The 18,732-nt window shown below is 42.5% G+C and overlaps 1 protein-coding gene across 1 annotated transcript in view; it reads left to right on the top strand.

Annotated features, from left to right (window-relative positions):
• tbk1 (TANK-binding kinase 1) overlaps nt 1-17,586 on the top strand; it is a 21,678-nt gene extending 4,092 nt beyond the window's left edge. Inside the window, exons 2-21 of the mRNA XM_046873543.1 lie at nt 3,304-3,411; nt 3,891-4,031; nt 6,716-6,845; nt 7,955-8,136; nt 8,779-8,939; nt 9,102-9,212; nt 9,303-9,482; nt 9,725-9,921; nt 10,041-10,099; nt 10,451-10,542; nt 11,215-11,316; nt 12,092-12,170; nt 12,313-12,434; nt 12,647-12,723; nt 13,038-13,077; nt 13,446-13,547; nt 16,441-16,537; nt 16,670-16,770; nt 16,994-17,065; nt 17,197-17,586. Coding sequence (XP_046729499.1) covers nt 3,325-3,411; nt 3,891-4,031; nt 6,716-6,845; nt 7,955-8,136; nt 8,779-8,939; nt 9,102-9,212; nt 9,303-9,482; nt 9,725-9,921; nt 10,041-10,099; nt 10,451-10,542; nt 11,215-11,316; nt 12,092-12,170; nt 12,313-12,434; nt 12,647-12,723; nt 13,038-13,077; nt 13,446-13,547; nt 16,441-16,537; nt 16,670-16,770; nt 16,994-17,065; nt 17,197-17,248 — 2,184 coding nt within the window. The 5' untranslated portion in view covers nt 3,304-3,324 and the 3' untranslated portion in view covers nt 17,249-17,586. The remainder of the gene's footprint in view (nt 1-3,303; nt 3,412-3,890; nt 4,032-6,715; nt 6,846-7,954; nt 8,137-8,778; nt 8,940-9,101; nt 9,213-9,302; nt 9,483-9,724; nt 9,922-10,040; nt 10,100-10,450; nt 10,543-11,214; nt 11,317-12,091; nt 12,171-12,312; nt 12,435-12,646; nt 12,724-13,037; nt 13,078-13,445; nt 13,548-16,440; nt 16,538-16,669; nt 16,771-16,993; nt 17,066-17,196) is intronic.
• The last annotated feature ends 1,146 nt before the right edge of the window (nt 17,587-18,732 follow it).

The raw sequence follows: 18,732 nt of genomic DNA, 5'->3' as shown, positions 1-18,732 counted from the left end.
AGTGTGTAAGTGTGTATGGTTGTGTGTATTAGTATTAGTGTGTATGGTTGTGTGTGTTAATGTGTGAGTGTGTATGGTTGTGTGTAGGGATGTCAACGATTAATCGACGATCGATTAATTGTCGATAAATATTTTAATCGATAAACCTTATCGACGGTCGATTAAGCATGATCACCATTAACGTACATAGTTTGAGACGTAGGCAGCTAGCTGGTTTGCCAACCGCCAAAAGAGGACGACGCACGCGGCTTATGCCAAAACATGTAAAGTACAGCAGTTGTGAAGGAAAATGAAGCGAGCACGCAAGAGTTTTTTTTGGGCTCATTTTATTTCAAATGGTGATAATGTTAATTGCAAACATTGTGCCTGTGTTTTAAAATATAATACATCAACGAGCACCATGATATATCATTTGAAAAAAGTGCATCCAGCGGTTTCCGGGAAAGGATTTAAATAGACACAGCCAACAATAACCTCCATTTTAGCCGGGAAAAAGGTAGGAACTCAGAAGGCAGAAGAAATAACTAAACGACTGTGCAAAATGATTGCAAATGACATGTTGCCTATAAGCGTCACCGTAACAAAAACTTGCTGACATGGACGCACGCTCGCTACGATTTCCGCTCTATAGAAGTGCGCTCCACTCAGTCGCTAACCGCCTGAGCAAGCGCTCCGTTAATATTCCGCTGACGCTCGCCGTAAACCAGTTCCAGCTCCGACATAAAGTTTTTCTAGTAGGCCTAATTGTTTACTGTTTGTACCAAAATTCTTTTATAATTGTCTAAAATTATGCATGCTGATAAATAGCAATTATGTTTCCAAACTAATTTTTTAAATTCTTCTTAATTGTATTGATTGTATTAATTAAAATGTATTGAATATATTAATCTATCCTTAGCAAACATTCCTAAAATGCAAAAACTGAAAAAGTGTATTTGATTTTCATTCACTTTATTTCCGTGAAAATAGCTGCCGTTGTTGTTCAATAGAATAATTCAATTCAATTCAATTCATTTTTATTTGTATAGCGCTTTTAACAATGAACATTGTCTCAAAGCAGCTTTACACAGATAATGTGGTGATTAAACATAAATATGTTCTTTGTAAGTATGTTTGTCCCTGATGAGCAACTGTGGCAAGGAAAAACTCCCCAAGATGGCATAAGGAAGAAACCTTGAGAGGAACCAGACTCAAGAGGGAACCCATCCTCATCTGGGTTGCACCAAATGTCCATTTGAAGCAGATATACAATGTTGTGGGGTACAGTGATGATGATCAGAAGCAAACTGCACTCCCGAGTCAGTGCAGCAGACCGCCGACACCAACTACAGTCCAATCCGTCCTCAAAGCACCCGTTCTACTCCGGAAATATTCCGGAATATTCAAAATAGGCTCATTAAAACACAAACGCACACACTCACACGAGATGAAATGTGCGTAGATCTTTACAAAATACACATGGATTATAAAGCATGTGAAAAGCACACACAAGATAAAATGCACTTAGAACGCTTGGATTATGAACTGGGTTGAGCGAGCGGAGTGGAATCTTCAGAGATTGTGGGAGGACGCTTGCGTTTTTAGTGTCATTGCACAACAATTCATGCGATAACTACTGTAGACGCATCTTGCAGTATGAAGGTTAACGATTAATCGATTAATTGATCGTTAATTTAAACGACGATCGATCATGAGAATTTGTCGAAATTGACATCCCTAGTTGTGTGTATTAGTGTGTGAGTGTGTATGACTGTGTGTATTAGTGTGTGTGTGTATGACTGTGTGTATTAGTGTGTGAGTGTGTATGACTGTGTGTGTTAGTGTGTGTGTGTATGACTGTGTGTGTTAGTGTGTGTGTGTATGACTGTGTGTGTTAGTGTGTGAGTGTGTATGACTGTGTGTATGGTTGTGTGTATTAGTGTGTGAGTGTGTATGGTTGTGTGTGTTAGTGTGTATGACTGTGTATTAGTGTGTGAGTGTGTATGGTTGTGTGTATTAGTGTGTATGACTGTGTATTAGTGTGTGAGTGTATGGTTGTGTGTATTAGTGTGTGAGTGTGTATGACTGTGTGTGTGTGACTGTGTGTATTAGTGTGTGAGTGTGTATGACTGTGTATTAGTGTGTGAGTGTGTATGACTGTGTGTATTAGTGTGTGTGTGTGTGTGTGTGTGTGTATATGGCTATGTGTATTAGTGTGTGTGTATTAGTGTATGGCTGTGTGTATTAGTGTGAGTGTGTATTAATGTGAGTGTGTATAGCTGTGTGTATTAGTGTGTGTGTGTATTAATGTGTGTGTGTGTATTAGTGTGTGAGTGTGTATTAATGTGTGAGTGTGTATAGCTGTGTGTGTGTGTGTGTGTGTGTGTGTGTGTGTGTGTGTAGGATTGTGTGTGTGTGTGTGTGTGTGTGTGTGTATGACTGTGTGTATTAGTGTGTGAGTGTGCATGACTGTGTGTATTAGTGTGTGAGTGTATGACTGTGTGTATTAGTGTGTATTAGTGTGTATTAGTGTGAGTGTGTATAGCTGTGTGTGTGTGACTGTGTGTATTAGTGTGTAGTGTGTATGGCTGTGTGTATTAGTGTGTGTGTGTATATGTGTGTGTGTATTAGTGCGTGTGTATATGGCTGTGTGTATTAGTGTGTGTGTGTGGGTATGGCTGTGTGTATTAATGTGTGAGTGTGTATGGCTGTGTGTATTAATGTGTGAGTGCGTATGGCTGTGTGTATTAGTGTGTATGGTTGTGTGTATTCGTGAGTGTGTATGACTGTGTGTATTAGTGTGTGAGTGTGTATAGCTGTGTGTATTAGTGTGTATTAGTGTGTGTGTGTGTGTATGGCTGTGTGTATGGCTGTGTGTATTAGTGTGTATGGCTGTGTGTATTATGTGTGTGTGTGTGTGTGTGTGTATTCGTGAGTGTGTATGACTGTGTGTATTAGTGTGTGTGTGTGTGTATTGTGTGTGTGTGTATTAATGTGTGAGTGTGTATGGCTGTGTGTATTAATGTGTGAGTGCGTATGGCTGTGTGTGTATTAGTGTATGGCTGTGTGTATTAGTGCGTGTGTATATGGCTGTGTATTAGTGTGAGTGTGTATGGCTGTGTGTATTAGTGTGTGTGTATGGCTGTGTGTATTTGTGTGTGTGTGTGTATGGCTGTGTGTATTAGTGTGTGTGTGTGTGTGTGTGTGTGTGTATGGTTGTGTGTATTAGTGTGTGTATGGTCTTATGTGTGTGTGAGTGTGTCCTGTGTGTATGCGTGTGAGTGTGTATTATTGTATTAATGTTTGCGTGGACCCCTGTTTCAGGTTCCTCTGAAGAAGAACATCATGCAGAGTACGACCAACTACCTGTGGCTGATCTCAGACCTGCTGGGTCAGGGGGCCACGGCTAACGTGTACCGCGGCAGACACAAGGTGTGTGTGTGTGTGTGTGTATGTGTGTGTGTTTTGTGTTGTTTGTGAGTGTGTATGTTCTGTGGTGTTTGAGTGTATTGTTGTATGTGATGTGTAAGTGTATTGTTGTGTGTGTGTATGTTTTGTGTTGTGTGTTAGCGTGCATTGTTGTGTGTGTGAGTGTGAATTGTCTGAGTGTGTTTGTGAGTGTGTATTGTTTTGTGTTGTTGTGTGTGTTTGTATTGTTGTGTGTTGTTTGTGAGTTTGTATTGTTGTGTGTTGTTTGTGAGTGTGTGTTGTTTGTGTGTTGTGTTTACTGACAGTGAATTGTTAAATGTACACCACAGACCCACAAAAAAAGAAAATCGGCGTAAAGATTTGGGTTCAATTACAACAAATTCTTTTCAAGGTTTTTTTATGTATAAATCCTATAAAACAAAAAGGGCACCAGGAGCTGAACCTCAACAACTCCATCATCTCCTCTCTCTGTCGTCCCTCAGAAAACAGGTGACCTCTACGCCGTCAAGGTCTTCAACAACCTCAGCTTCCTGCGGCCTCTGGACGTCCAGATGAGGGAGTTCGAGGTGCTGAAGAAACTCAACCACAAGAACATAGTCAAGCTCTTCGCTGTGGAGGAGGAGGTGGGGCCGGATCTCAGGGGGCGTGTTTTTTACGCTTTAGGGGAGGGGCTATAATGCACCATTATCTCTTATTAGATTAGATTTTTTTTATCCACATCCAAGAACACGTGACCTGATGAGATCCTGGAAACGGTTGCTATGGAAACCTTTGCATATCAACAATGAATGTTCTAGATTCACCCTACACACAATAGGGCCAAAAGTTTGTGGACACCTGAGATGTGCTTCTTTTTGAACATCACATTCCACATTTAGTTTCCATTTCCTGTTGTAAAAAAAGGCAGGTGAGCCTATAAGAGGAAGTTAAATGTAGTTTTTAAAAATACATTTTTGCAGGATAAACCAGATTTAATGCAATTTTAGTTTAATCACATGCTCACAGGGCTCCTGAGGCCACGCCCCCTACATTTACATTTGTGGCATTTAGCAGACACCCTTATCCAGAGCGACGTACAAAAGTGCTTTGAGTCTCTAGTAATGAATAAATCTACACTGGTACGCAAGATTACAAACTTATTATAAATATAACTCGAATTCTACAAACTTGGAAAGTGCTAATTTAGGTATTTCAGGAAGAGGTCGTTTTTCAGTCGTCGTTTGAAGATAGTCAGGGACTCTGCTGTACGGACATCTAGGGGAAGTTCATTCCACCACCTCGGTGCCAGAACAGAGAAGAGCCTTGAATTGTACTTACCTCTCATTCTGAGAGAAGGCGGTACCAGTCGAGCAGTGCTGGAGGATCTCAGACAGCGTGGTGCAGTGCGAGATGTGATGAGGTCACTGAGGTAAGATGGTGCTGGTCCATTTTTGGCCTTGTAGGCAAGCATCAGTGTTTTGAATCTGATACGTGCAGCTACTGGAAGCCAGTGAAGGGAGCGCAGCAGTGGGGTGGTGTGGGAAAACTTGGGCTGATTGAACACAAGTCGTGCAGCTGCGTTTTGGATCATTTGCTGTGGACGAATAGCGTTCAGGGGAAGACCTGCCAGCAGAGAGTTTCAATAGTCAAGTCTTGAAATGACAAGAGACTGAACAAGCATCTGGGCAGCCTGTATGGACAGAAATTGTCGAATCCTTCGGATGTTATAGAGAAGAAATCAACAAGAACGAGCAACATTAGCGACATGTGGGGAAAAAAGACAGTTCATTGTCCATAGTTACCCCAAGGTTACGAGCAGTGGCTGAAGGGAGAGCAGAGAGTCATGAAGTGTTATTTGGAGATCTTGACCTGGAGATGAATCACCTGGGATGATCAGCAGTTCTGTTTTGCTGGGGTTGAGTTTTAGTTGGTGAGCACTCATCCATAAAGATATGTCTGACAAGCATGCTGAGATCCGAGTGGAAGCTGTGATATCTGATGGAGGGAAAGAAAAGATGAGTTGAGTGTCATCTGCATAGCAGTGATAAGAAAACCCATGTGAGGATATGACTTCACCAATGGAGTGGGTATAGAGGGAGAAAAGGAGGGGACCAAGTACAGAGCCTTGTGGGACACCAGTGGTGAGTCTGCATGGGGCAGATGTGGATCCTCCATGTTACCTGGTATGAGCGACCTTCCAGGTAGGAAGCAAACCATTCCATGCTGTTCCGCAGATACCAAGGCTCTTGAGGGTTGACAAAAGTGTCTTGTGGTTGACTGTGTCAAATGCTGCTGAAAGGTCCAGGAAGATAAGTACAGATGACAGCTTGGCTGACCGAGCAGCATGCAGTTTCTCAGAAACAGCCAAAAGGGCCGTCTCTGTGGAATGTGCCGCTTTGAACCCAGACTGGTTCGGATCATGGAGGTTGTTCTGTGAGAGATGGACAGACAGTTGGTTAAAAACAGTGCGTTCCAGAGATTTAGAAAGAAAGGAGAGAAGTGATACCGGTCTGTAGTTGTTGATGTCTGATGGATCCAGAGCAGGTTTCTTCAAGATAGGAATGACCCTTGCTTGCTTGAAGGTAGTTGGTACATAGCCAGATGTTAATGACCCATTGATGATTGTGGAGATGAAGGGCAGGAGATCTTTCGTGATGGTCTGGAGCCCCTACAGGCACTGGATTGATTTCTCGAATTCTGCACGTCAAAAAAAAAGTCCATCTTGGAGTTTTTTCATGTAATTTACATAAATATTACATACAACCTCCTTGTGCTGTGTGTAAGGTATTGTGCAACAAAATGATTCTAAAAATGAAATCAAATAAAACATTTTTTTTTTTTTTGGTTTTTGTTTAAAAAAATAAAAAAAAAATTCTTTCACTCCATCTCATGTGAAGGATATCTTCACGGAGCTGGATTTGCACACAGGAGCGTCCCAGTTGAGGTGAAGGGAAAATTTCATGCCACCGCATCCAGAGATGTCCTACACAGTTGTTGCAGGAACCGATTTAGAGGAACTGCATACGGCGTAGGGAAGAGTCGGGTCGTCCGAATACTTTTGGCCAGCAAGCATATGTTAAAATGTATTCCTCGAATGAAAGCCGGGGCATCGGCATAAGCCTCACACATCGAACCAGCTGAGCAAGTTTCAGTGTATTTAGCCACGTCATGCAGCAGAGATCATCAACTCTTTCCTGATGAAGAATTAAACAAAATATTTATGATTTCTTTTTTTTTTTTTTCCCTGAATATTAATTCGAAATAATCAACATGGCCGACGAAGCAGATCAGGCAGCATCTGATGATGGTTTTGTCTCTTTCCCTCCAGTCAAACACACGCCACAAGGTCTTGGTTATGGAATACTGTCCGTATGGGAGTCTCTACACGGTCCTGGAGGAACCATCAAATGCTTACGGCCTCCCTGAAGACGAGTTCCTCATCGTTCTTCAGGATGTCGGTAAGTGTGCCGTATTATCTTTTTTTCAGGTGGATTCTTGATTCTGATCGGCTAGAAGATTCTAGAACGTGTCCCTGGTGTTAAGGTCGCATGATAAAGCCTAATTATATCACAAGGTGAAGATCTAGCGTGTATGAAGGGAGACTCCAGTGTCAGGGTTTGTTTCCTGCCATGGAAACTCTCCTCAACGGAGGGCTTTGTATCTGGAATGGGTTGTGCAAGAGAATATTTTTTTGCTTCACAGAGGAACCACTTTGCTCCTTGGAAGTTCCTATGGCCAAAGCTATTGGGACACCCGACTGTTCCCTTTTCCGAACTGTTCCCACAAAGTTGAAGGCACACAATTGTATAGGACTTCTTTGGATGCATGAAATTTTCCCTTCATGTGAACTACAAGACCTGAAACCTGTTCCTGCACAAAGCCATAAAGATATGGGATGGAGTGGACAATCCTGATTGGCCTGCTCTAAAGCTAATAATGCTCTTATGGCTGAATGAGCACACATCTCCACAAAAATCTATTGGAACATCTTCCCAGAAGAGTGGAGGTTACTATAAGAGCAAATGGGCACTGAATGTGGAATGTTTATTTTCACAGATTTATTTTCTTTGTTTAAAGACGTAGAATTGGAGACCATTGAGATCCCCTTCAATAATGTTGTGTTGACACTGTGTTTTGGCTCATGAGCAGATCCTTTTCCATTCCCTCACTTCTCAGCTTCAATACACCATGTTTTTCTCCCATAGGTAGCTCCCTGGTCTTTATTATACTTATAAATCATCCTTTTTTTATTTTTTTATTTAAAAAAACAAATGCGTTCTTCGCAGATGAAACTCAGAGCTCAGTCCAAGGGCAGACATCCAGAAGTTTTTGCTAATCAATCAATCATACAGGACTCATCTGAGCAACACAAAACGTCCGTCATTCACGTGATTGAATATTTTTCATGAATAAAAAATGAGTGGCTATAAAACCAAAGTTGTTGAACACATCTGGATGTAAGCCCAAACGTCTTCCATGTTTAGAAAAAAAACGAAACGAACCTTGGCGTTCTAATACTTTTGGAAGAGATTGTGCAGACGATGTAATGCTGTTCTGATGTTTGCAGTGGCTGGAATGAACCACTTGAGGGAGTACGGTATAGTCCACCGGGACATCAAGCCAGGGAACATCATGCGGGTCATTGGGGAAGACGGACGCTCCGTATACAAACTCACAGATTTCGGAGCAGCGAGAGAGCTGGAAGACGATGAGCAGTTTGTGTCGTTGTATGGGACGGAGGAGTACCTGGTAAGACCTGGGGGGAAAAATACGGTTTTTGAACCTGATGTGCCTTTTTTCCAAAGCCATAACTGCTTTCTATTCCTGAGATCGTGAGTTGGGACTAAATCCAAAAGTGTACTATGCGAACTCTAGCTATACGTCAGGGACCCCCGAAGGGCCACCGGGCCCCACATTTAGTTTTAAAAACATTAATAATTCACACTAGACCAGTAATATCTACAATTTAACAGTAAACACGTAGCAAAGCGAAGTACACGTCTTCAACCTGTATGCACAAAAAGATTATTGGGGCCCCTAACATCACGTGACATCACTATAATAGCCAGAATGCAACTCTTCCCGCTTTGTTGAGTGGTTTGCTATGTCACATGCCTATGTTGGTTTTAGATCACGTGACCTCTGTCATGTTTTTTTTATCCTAAATAGGGAATAAGTCCTGGGTGTCACAGGTCATTGTCGCTCATCCGTCACACCCGTGTGGCATATCCACACGTAGGTGGTCGTGAGTAGAACGTGTCTGTATACATTGTGTTCGGGACTTCTGCCCGTAATTCTGGGAAAATGGCGCATTCCAGCTTGTTTAGAAAACGTGTATAAAATGATATCTAGAAAGACATTTAATTATATTTGTGTGGATGTGTGTAACAGCATCCAGATATGTATGAGCGAGCCGTGTTGAGAAAAGACCACCAAAAGAAGTACGGCGCCACGGTGGACCTGTGGAGCATCGGGGTCACATTCTACCACGCAGCTACCGGCAGCCTGCCCTTCCGACCTTTCGAGGGACCTCGGAGGAACAAGGAAGTTATGTAAGAAGCACACATGAGCAAGAAAGGTCCTGTATACATTAGCGAGAGGCTAGTAGCATCCTGAGTGACGTTGCGGGGGAGCTGATTGCAGCAAATTCGATTTGCTCAGTTTGGGGGTCTAGAAAGTAAAAAAACTATAATGTTGTGTCCGGTTTCTCGCAGGTATAAGATCATAACCGAGAAACCTTCAGGTACCATCTCCGGACAGCAGAAGTTTGAGAACGGCAAGATCGAGTGGAGCACGGAGATGCCGGTGTCCTGCAGCCTTTCGAAGTACGTATGCTTTCACGTTCTGTGCATTCATACGCTTTCGCTTTATCGTTAAATGCGAAATGCTAATCCCTTGGTTTGTTGTTGACTCAGAGGCCTCCAGAGTCTCCTGACTCCAGTTCTGGCCAACATCCTAGAGGCAGACCAGGAGAAGTGCTGGGGATTCGACCAGTTCTTCGCCGAGACCAGCGACATCCTGCACCGCATGGTGGTTTACGTCTTTAGCCTGCAGCAGGCCACGCTGCACCACATCTACATCCACACGTACAACACGTGAGTGAACGATAAGTCCCCTGTTAAATAAAGCAAAGCAAGTGCAAAAACAACAAAACAAGGTCAGTGATTGTGTAGAACGCAAGCATGATGACTGAAGTAGAAGAAACCTGTCAGACCTGCGATTCTAATTCGAACCAGTTCCACCAATTAGAAAGGAGCCCCAGTGGTTTAATCCTCAGATGTATCTTGTTGGCCATCTTGCTCTTTAATCCACTCTTGTGTTTTATTTTTCCTTCCAGAGCCACACTGTTTCAGGATCTCCTCTTCAGACGCACCAACATCAGCCCTCCCAACCAGGAGCTCCTGTACGAGGGCCGACACCTGGTTCTGGACCCCAACAGACAGGCGCAGAGCTTTCCGCTCACCAGCAGGGACAATCCCATCATGCTCCTCAGCAGGGAACTCGTCAATACCGTCGGCCTCATCTTCGAAGACCGTGAGAACACGTTTTTTTTATCATACGTTTTCTCGCTCTGATACATTCCAACAGCGTTTTCTTGGAGCATAATTGCTACAACTGTGTGTGTGTGTGTGTGTGTGTGTGTGTGTGTGTAGCGAGTCCTCCTAAAGTGCAGCCGCGCTACGATTTGGACTTGGACGCCAGCTACGCTAAGGTAATCACACCGTTTTATTTTCTAACGCCTTTCCATCAAGTTTAATCAAAAGTATTTGGACACCTTTCCCAACCCTACGTGAAGGTTCAAAAAGCAGAAAAGGCTAATGCTCGGGTGTCCACAAACTTTTAGCTATACAGAGTGTACGCGAGCAAGTTTCAGTATATGGCTTGAACCCCACGTGAATGAAATAAGGATGAACTGCCCCAGAAATCCTGGGTACATTAAGCAGTTTAAAAGGTGGATGAACTTTAACGCAGGATTTTTTTAAGCCCAAAATATTCGCTCCACTCCGCAACACAACTCCACCTTATTCTAATCGTGATTCTAATCTTCAATTTGTTCATTCAGACGTTTGCCGGTGACGTGGGCCACCTTTGGAAAACCTCAGAGTCATTACTGGTGTATCAGGAGTTGGTGAGGAAAGGAGTGAGAGGTCTCATGTAAGTCCATGTTTTTTTTTTTCTCTTCATTTTTTCTGATTCTTCTGCATTTTTGAAATTGTTCACATTATTCAGAAATACAAAAAAAACCAACCTAATAACCCATTAGATTTTCCGCCATCTTGGACTTTAGCAAAAACAAAGTTGATGAAATGTTAAAAGTGTACTATGCAAACTCTTGCCATGCACCAGGGACCACTGGGGGCCACTGAATTACATTAACAATTCACATTTGACCAGTGATATCAATTGTTGATACAATCAACCGCGGGCACGTAGAATAATAAAGTACACGTCTTTAAAGTGTATGTTAAAAAAAAAACAACATCTGGCATCAGTAATTTAACTGGAATGCGACTCCCCCTGCTGTGCTGAGCGATTTGCTATGCCACACGCCAATGTTTTGATCACGTGACCATGGTCACGTGTCGTTATTTTTTATTTATTTATTTATTTTAATTTTTTTTGTGTCCATTGTCACAACTTCATCGTTGCTCATCCAACACGCCCATGTGGCATATCCACGCATAGGTTGTCGCGAGTAGAATGTGTCTGTATACCTTGCGTTCTGAATGTTTGCCGGGGAATTCTGGGAAAATGGCATCAATCCCAATCTTTTTTTTTTTTTTTTTTTATAATAAAACATAAATTAAGGATTTTTGTTCCCCACAGAGAGTTGATGAAAGAGGACTTCAACGAGGCGGCGCATAAGAAATCCGAAGTTTTCCACATGTGTAACCACTGCAATCAAACCCTGGAGAAAACCGAACAGCTGTAAGAACATGGAACCGTCTTCCAGGGACATGCTTTTCATAACACCTGGTCCTTTATGGATTTTGAGACACGTGCATGTTTCAGGGCTGTTAAAATTACCGCGTTAACGCAAATTCATTTTAACGGCACGCAATTAATGCGTTTCTGTTTGACCATTTTATTAAAATATAAATAAATAAATATAAAAGAGGCGAAATTAAAACCTTTAACATGTTTATTCACTACAACTTTTCTTTAGTAAAAAAATCAACTCTTCCGAACAAATTCTATTTAATCACTAAATATTTTGTTGCTCACGTGCCAAAACAAGCGCCAAAATCCGCCATCATGCACACATCCGGCAATTAAAACCGTCCGTGTGGAACCGTAGCCAAAGTTACGTTTAGTGTCCGGATGATTTACGTCATTTTGATCAAACCATCATTGCTTATTACATTACATATACATATTTACAAGAATATTTAGTACATGTTGGATTTAATTTTTACTAATAATTAACATACATTTGCATAAAGCATCAATATTTATTCATGTTGATTAGAATATACAAATTTGGAAAAGTATTCAAGTTGCGATTAATCACGAGTTAACTCACAACAATCATGCAGTTAATCGTGATAAAATATTTTAAGCGATTGACAGCCCAAATATATATATATATATATATATATATATATATATATATATATATATATATATATATATATATATATATATATTAGTGTCACATTTTATATTTTAATATTTGTTAATTAATTATTTATTTTTTTCCCAGATGTGCAGCATTAATGCAGGGAAATGTGTTATCCACGGATTATGATGAAATCTCCGACTTGCACAAGAAAGTGATGAGAGTGAGTTCTTTTACAGTCAAACTGTTTCCCTACACTGTGCGGCCAAAAGTATTGGGACACTCGCCTTTTGTTTAGTTCAGTTTTGACTAAATCGATCTTGCCACGTCATCACGCCGTTTTTTTTTCTTCCCCCCGCACGCAGATGTCCAACTCGCTGAGCTCCATGGACCAGACCATGCAGGACCTAAAAAGCAAATTCCTTCCTGGCGGAATGCTGACGGACGCATGGACACAACAAGTGGGAACACACCCTGAGGACAGAAAGTGAGGACTGTGTGCATGAGTCTAATCATATATCAGAGAGAGAGAGAAATAAAGAGAAGGGAGAAGAAAGAGAATAGGGGAAAGGGGAGAGAATGAGGGACAAAGAGAAAGAGAAAACGAAGGAGAAGTATAATGAGAGAGTATGAGAGAGAGAGAGAGAGAGAGAGAGAGAGAGAGAGAATGTTTACTTATGTTTGTTTTTCATTTTCCAGTGTGGAGAAAATCAAAGTTCTTCTCGACGCCATTACAGCCATCTATCAACAGTTCAAGAAGGACAAAGCTGAACGACGTGAGTAACACACACACACACACACACACCTCTCTCTCTTACACACACTAACTCAGATACACAATCTCTCTCACACATTATATATAAATGAAAGTTACAATTTGTGTGTGTGTGTGTGTGTGTGTGTGTGTGTGTGTGTGTGTGTGTGTGTGTGTGTGTGTGACAGTTCATGTGTCTGAACCTGTGTGTCTGTGTGTTTGAGATTGTGTATCTCCTTATAGTGTGTGTGTGTGTGTGTGTGTGTGTGTGTGTGTGTGTGTGTGTGTGTGTGTGTGTGTTATTTTTCTAACTCCTATAATAATAATCCCCCGCAGGTCTCCCTTACAATGAAGAACAGATCCACAAATTCGACAAGTGAGCTTCTTCCTCTACTTCCTCCTCTTCTTGCTCCTCTTCCTCCTCCTCATCCTCTTCTTCTTTCTCCTCCTTTTCTCCTCCTCCTCCTCCTCTTTCTCCTCCACTTTCTCCTTGACTTCCTCCTCCTCTTTCTCCTTCTCTTCTTCTTCCTCCTCCACCTCTTCATCTTCCTCCTGCTCTTGCTCCTCCTCTTTTTCCTTCACCTCTTTCTCCTCCACTTTCTTCTCCACTTTCTTCTCCACTTTCTCCTTATCTTCTTCCTCCTCCTCCTCCTCTTTTTCCTCCTCTTTATACTTGTTTCTCATTGTTACATATAAAGACGTTCTCCGGCCGTGACCTTGACGTGAGCTTTGTCCGATTTAAAGGCAGAAGCTGGTGTTTCACGCCACTAAAGCGCGTGCCCTGTTCACCGACGAGTGCGCCATGAAGTACCGCCTCTTCATCTCCAAGAGCGAGGAGTGGATGAGGTACAGGATCTTCAGGATTAAATTAGAATTATGAAATATAATTATATAAAAAAAATCGAAATACATGTGTGATCGAGGCGTGTGTGTGTGATCAAGGCGCGCGAGTGTGTGTGTGTGTTCGATGCGCGCGTGTGTGTGTGTGTGTTCGATGCGGGTGTGTGTGTGTGTGTGTGTGTGTGTGTGTGTGTGTGTGTGATCGAGGCGTGTGTGTGTGATCAGCGTGTGTGTGATCGAGGCGCGTGTAATCGCAGCGTGTGTGATCAAAGCGTGTGTGTGATCCAGGCGCGTGTGTAATCGAGGCGCGTGTGTGTGTGATCCAGGCGTGCGTGTGTGTGTGATTCAGGCGCGCGTGTGTGTGATCGAGGTGTGTGTGTGTGATCGAGGCATATATGTGTGTGTGTGTGTGTGTGTGTGTGTGTGTGTGTGTGTGTGATCGAGGCGTGTGTGTGTGTGTGTGTATCGAGGCGTGTGTGATCGAGCGCGTGTGTGTGATCGAGCGCGTGTGTGTGATATTGAGGCGCGTGTGTGTGATCAAAGTGCATGTGTGTGTGTGTGATCAGCGCGTGTGTGTGTGATCGTGTGTGATCGAGCGCGTGTGTGTGATCGAGGCGTGTGGGTGTGTGATCGAGGCGTGTGTGTGATCGAGGCGTGTGTGTGTGATCGGTGTGTGTGTGTGTGTGTGTGTGTGTGTGTGTGTGATCGTGTGTGTGTGTGTGTGTGATCGAGGCGTGTGTGTGTGATCGAGGCGTGTGTGTGTGTGTGTGTGTGTGTGTGTGTGTGTGTGTGTGTGTGTGTGTGTGTGTGTGTGTGATTGAGGTGTCAAGTCAAGTCAAGTTTATTTCTATTGCGCTTTTCACAAGACATTGTCTCAAAGCAGCTTTACAGAAATCAACAGTGAAGGTGAATGGTGTGCATTTATCCCTGATGAGCAGCCATGGCGACTGTGGCAAGGAAAAACTCCCTTAGATGTTATAAGGAAGAAACCTTGAGAGGATCCAGACTCAAAAGGGGAACCCATCCTCATTTGGGTGACATCAAGAGTGTGATCATAAATCTTTCAACAATACAGAACACTGGAGAGTGAGAACTAACATGATTACTGGAGTATAAGATTATAAGTAATTTTTTTTTTTTTTTACAGTCTTATACAGTCTATATGGTTAGTAGCTCCTAGTTTTATGAGCTCAACATTTGTGATCATCACAGATCCAGCATCAGCTTCTCCATGCCAGAGCCTTTAAACACTCCAGGAGGTCCAATGTCAAAACCACACGTAGCGGGATCCAATTGGCACTGGTACGTCTCTAGATGGTTCTGGATGATTGCGAGTTCGGCATCTACTTCTTAAAAGGTCCATAATCCTCATGAGGTGGGACGTGACTGGAGCTGGCCAAACCTCAGGAAGCCTCGAGATAGGGAGAGAAAGAGAAGCAGTGGAGAGCAATTAGCGTAGCTGCTGTTCATGATATTAACAGCACAAGTTGATAATGTGCATGTGATCAGATGTTCTGGAGCACAAGGTTATGATGTGATGTGTGTTATGTGTAGGCTTCGCTAAAAAGATACGTCTTTAATCTGCACTTAAACTGGGTGAGTGTGTCTGAGCCCTGAACACTGCAGGAAGACTATTCCAGAGTTTAGGTGCTAAATGTGAAAATGATCTACCACCTTTAGTGGACCTTGCTATTCTAGGAACTACTAGAAGCCCAGAGTTTTGAGATCTCAGGGAGCGTGACGGATTGTAGCGTTTTAGCAGACTGGAGAGATACATGGGAGCCAAACCATTTAGTGCTTTATAAATGAGTAGCAGTAGTTTGTAGTCTATTCGAAGCCAATGTAGGGATGATAAGATTGGGGTTATATGATCATATTTTCTTGACTATGTGAGAACTCTGACTGCTGCATTGTGGACAAACTAAAGCTTGTTTTAATGCTGCAGGACATCCACCTAGTAATGCATTACAGTAGTCTATTCTGGAGGTCATGAACGCATGGACGAGCTTCTCTGCATCGGATATAGACAACATGTTTCTTAACTTAGAAATATTTCTAAGGTGGAAGAAGCTGTTTTTGTAATTTGGTTGATATGATTTTTAAAAGACAAGTTGCTCTAAAATAACTCTTAGGTCTTTTACTGTTAAAATAGTTTTTACAGAACATCCGTCTAAATGCAGGTTGAGATGCTGGATCTTGTGTGTACTGGTTTTTGGGCCGATAAGGAAAATCTCCTTCTTATCGGAATTTAATAATAGAAAGTTATGGGTCACCCAGTCTTTTATTTCTTTAACACACTCATTTATCCGAGCTGATTGAGTGTATCGTCTGGTTTTGATGAGATGTATAGCTGGGTATCATCAGCATAACAATGGAAGCTAATTCCATGCCTTCTAATAATATCTCCTAACGTAAGCCTGTATATTGTGAAGAGCAGGGGTCCTAGAACTGAACCTTGTGGCACGCCATAATTTACTAGCATTAGCCTGGATAGCTCTCCATTTAAGTCTACGAAATGGTAACGATCGGACTGGTAGGATTTCAGGTAGGCGTGTGTGTGTGTGTGAGATTGAGGCGTGTGTGTGTGTGTGTGTGTGTGTGTGTGTGATCGAGGCGTGTGTGTGTGTATGTGTGATCGAGGCGTGTGTGTGTGTGTGTGTGTGTGTGTGTGTGTGTGTGAGAGGGGCTTGTGTTGCCATGTGAGATTGGCCTGTTGCCATGGAAACTGGGAAGAGAAGCTGCAGAGAAGCCATTCAGCACAAGAATATCACAGTGCCTTGTTTTTCTCCATTTGCACGTGTGTGTGTGTGTGTGTGTGTGTGTGTGTGTGTGTGGTTTTGATGATAGTAGTGGTGGTGGTGATGATAATGATGATGGTCTAACGAGTGTGTTGTTACAGGAAGGTGCATCAGGTTAGGAAGCAGCTTCTGTCACTGAACAACCAAGTTCTCAACATGGAACAGGAAGTGACCATGACCATCCAGCACGTCTACAAGGTAACAACACCTTTCATGCCAGGAGGAATCATGAGCTCATTTAATGTGATATCTGATTTGTGTGTGTGTGTGTGTGTGTGTGTGTGTGTGTGTGTGTGTGTGTGTGTGTGTGTGTGTGTGTGGGGTGTTTAGATTCAGGAACAGCTCCCACAGAAGATCATGCCCATTACATCGGGCGGCATCAAACCCCAGGCCTACCTCAGCCAAAGCACGCTCGTGGAAATGACAGCGGGGTGAGTGGGTGTGGGTGTGGGTGTGGGTGTGTGTGTACGTACATAGCCTATTTTTGGGGGGTTTTTTTTTAAGTTTTTACTTTGTGCAAAAAGATTGGAGAAGATCCACATTATTGGTGTGAGATGATCAGGCGTCTTTACACTTTTGGCCATCAATAGGCATTCAAATTCACGTTCACTAGGGACTGATGAACACTGATTTTCTTTCTGGTTGTCAATGAAGGATGAAGAAATTGAAAGAGGAAATGGAAGGAGTCGTCAAGGAGCTGGCGGAAAACAACCTGTTCTTGGAAAGGTGACGAAGAACCGTACTTCAGATCATCTCACTGTTTTAATATGCTTTATATAGTATAATAACAACCTGTGTGTGTGTGTGTGTGTGTGTGTGTGTGTGTGTGTGTGTGTGTGTGTGTGACCCCGCTCTAGGTTTGGCACTCTGACAGTAGACGTTGGACTGAGAAACGTGGACCGAATCTGAAATCACATCACAACCTTCCTCTTTCTTCGACAGGATCTGGCCAAATATATATTTCTGTACATACGCTCGTGTAAATACCGGCCCGCGTCTAGACAGATTTTATTTCCCCATCTTTCCCTTTGTTTTTTTTGTTTTGTTTTTAAATAAGTTAAATATGCTCAAAGGCCTGCATTTCTTTTTCACATCTTTCACCTCTGTCCTGTATCCGATTCTCTTTTCTCTCCGTTTCCTGCACTTTGTTTTTTCTAAAAACTTACGACCTTCTGATAATCCGAGTGTAACATATACTGTGCTGCTCGTGCGCAACATTAAAGACCGCAAACCTGCGATTACCATAACATCCGCATTTCCTGTTTAATCTTTTTTATTTTTTTTTTATAATAAACCTCCAATCTTATAAGATGTTCCACTAGATCTTGTGCTCATTCAAGTGAAGGTGAGAAGGTCAAGTGTAAAAAAAAAAAAAAAAATCCTCCCATAGGAAGAGATCTTCCACTCCAACCTCATATTTTCATGGAGCAGGTTTGGGTCTCCTAATTCAACTGGAGGGACGGTTTTGTGGTAGCTCATGCAACGATGTTCCATACAATTCCTCCAGAAGAACCAGACATGGCATATGGAAAGGTTCAGTTGTCCAAATACTTTTGACAATACGGTGTATGCAGATGTGGAAAACGTATGATCCCAATTCGAGTTTGAGAAATCAGCTGCTTCAGGTTTTCATTATCATCATCAGGATCATCAGCATCTCATCACACGTTAGACTCCCATGGTGACCATCACAAGAGTCACTCCACTCAGCCTTCGGGGTTGCCGTGACGACCAGGTTGCCACGGCGACGAGCATCAAATCTGCAAATGACACAAAAGAAACCGCCGAGACGTGGCGTTTATTATCACTAGAACGTGGTTCGTGACTCGTACACTAGAGGGCGTCGTTGGATCAGATTGCGTGTGTGTGTGTTTGTTTGATCTAAACCTTAGAAATGATCTACAACTGAATAGTTTACTTTATTGTTTAGATGTAAAAAAAAATCAAGGGGATCACGTGTTTATTTAGTTCTTTCACACCTGGAGAGCCCAGGGTCTGGAGAGCTCATTGTCTCCCCACGTTTCATCTCATTTAAGCTCATTTATATCTCAGGAACGCCTCCATATTCTTTGAAGTCCAGCATAGTCTTAATAATGACCATCACAACGATCACCAGTCTCATGAATGACCATCAAAATGATCATCACAAGCATCACCGGTTACATAAATGACCATCTCAACCAACACCAATCTCATGAATGACCATCACAATCATCACCAAAGCTAATGAATGACCTTCACAACCGTCACCAATCCCATGAATGACCATCACAACTATCATCAATCCCAATCTCATTAATGACCATCACAATCCTCACCAAACCCAATGAATGATCTTCACAACCATTAGCAATCTCCTTAATGGCTATAACAATGACCATCACAACCATCAC

The sequence above is a fragment of the Silurus meridionalis genome, chromosome 18 (assembly GCF_014805685.1).
Source record: "Silurus meridionalis isolate SWU-2019-XX chromosome 18, ASM1480568v1, whole genome shotgun sequence".
Classification (NCBI taxonomy): Eukaryota; Metazoa; Chordata; class Actinopteri; order Siluriformes; family Siluridae; genus Silurus; species Silurus meridionalis.
The sequence above is the reverse complement of the archived record's forward strand: the minus strand, read 5'-3'. Positions and strand labels throughout refer to the sequence as shown.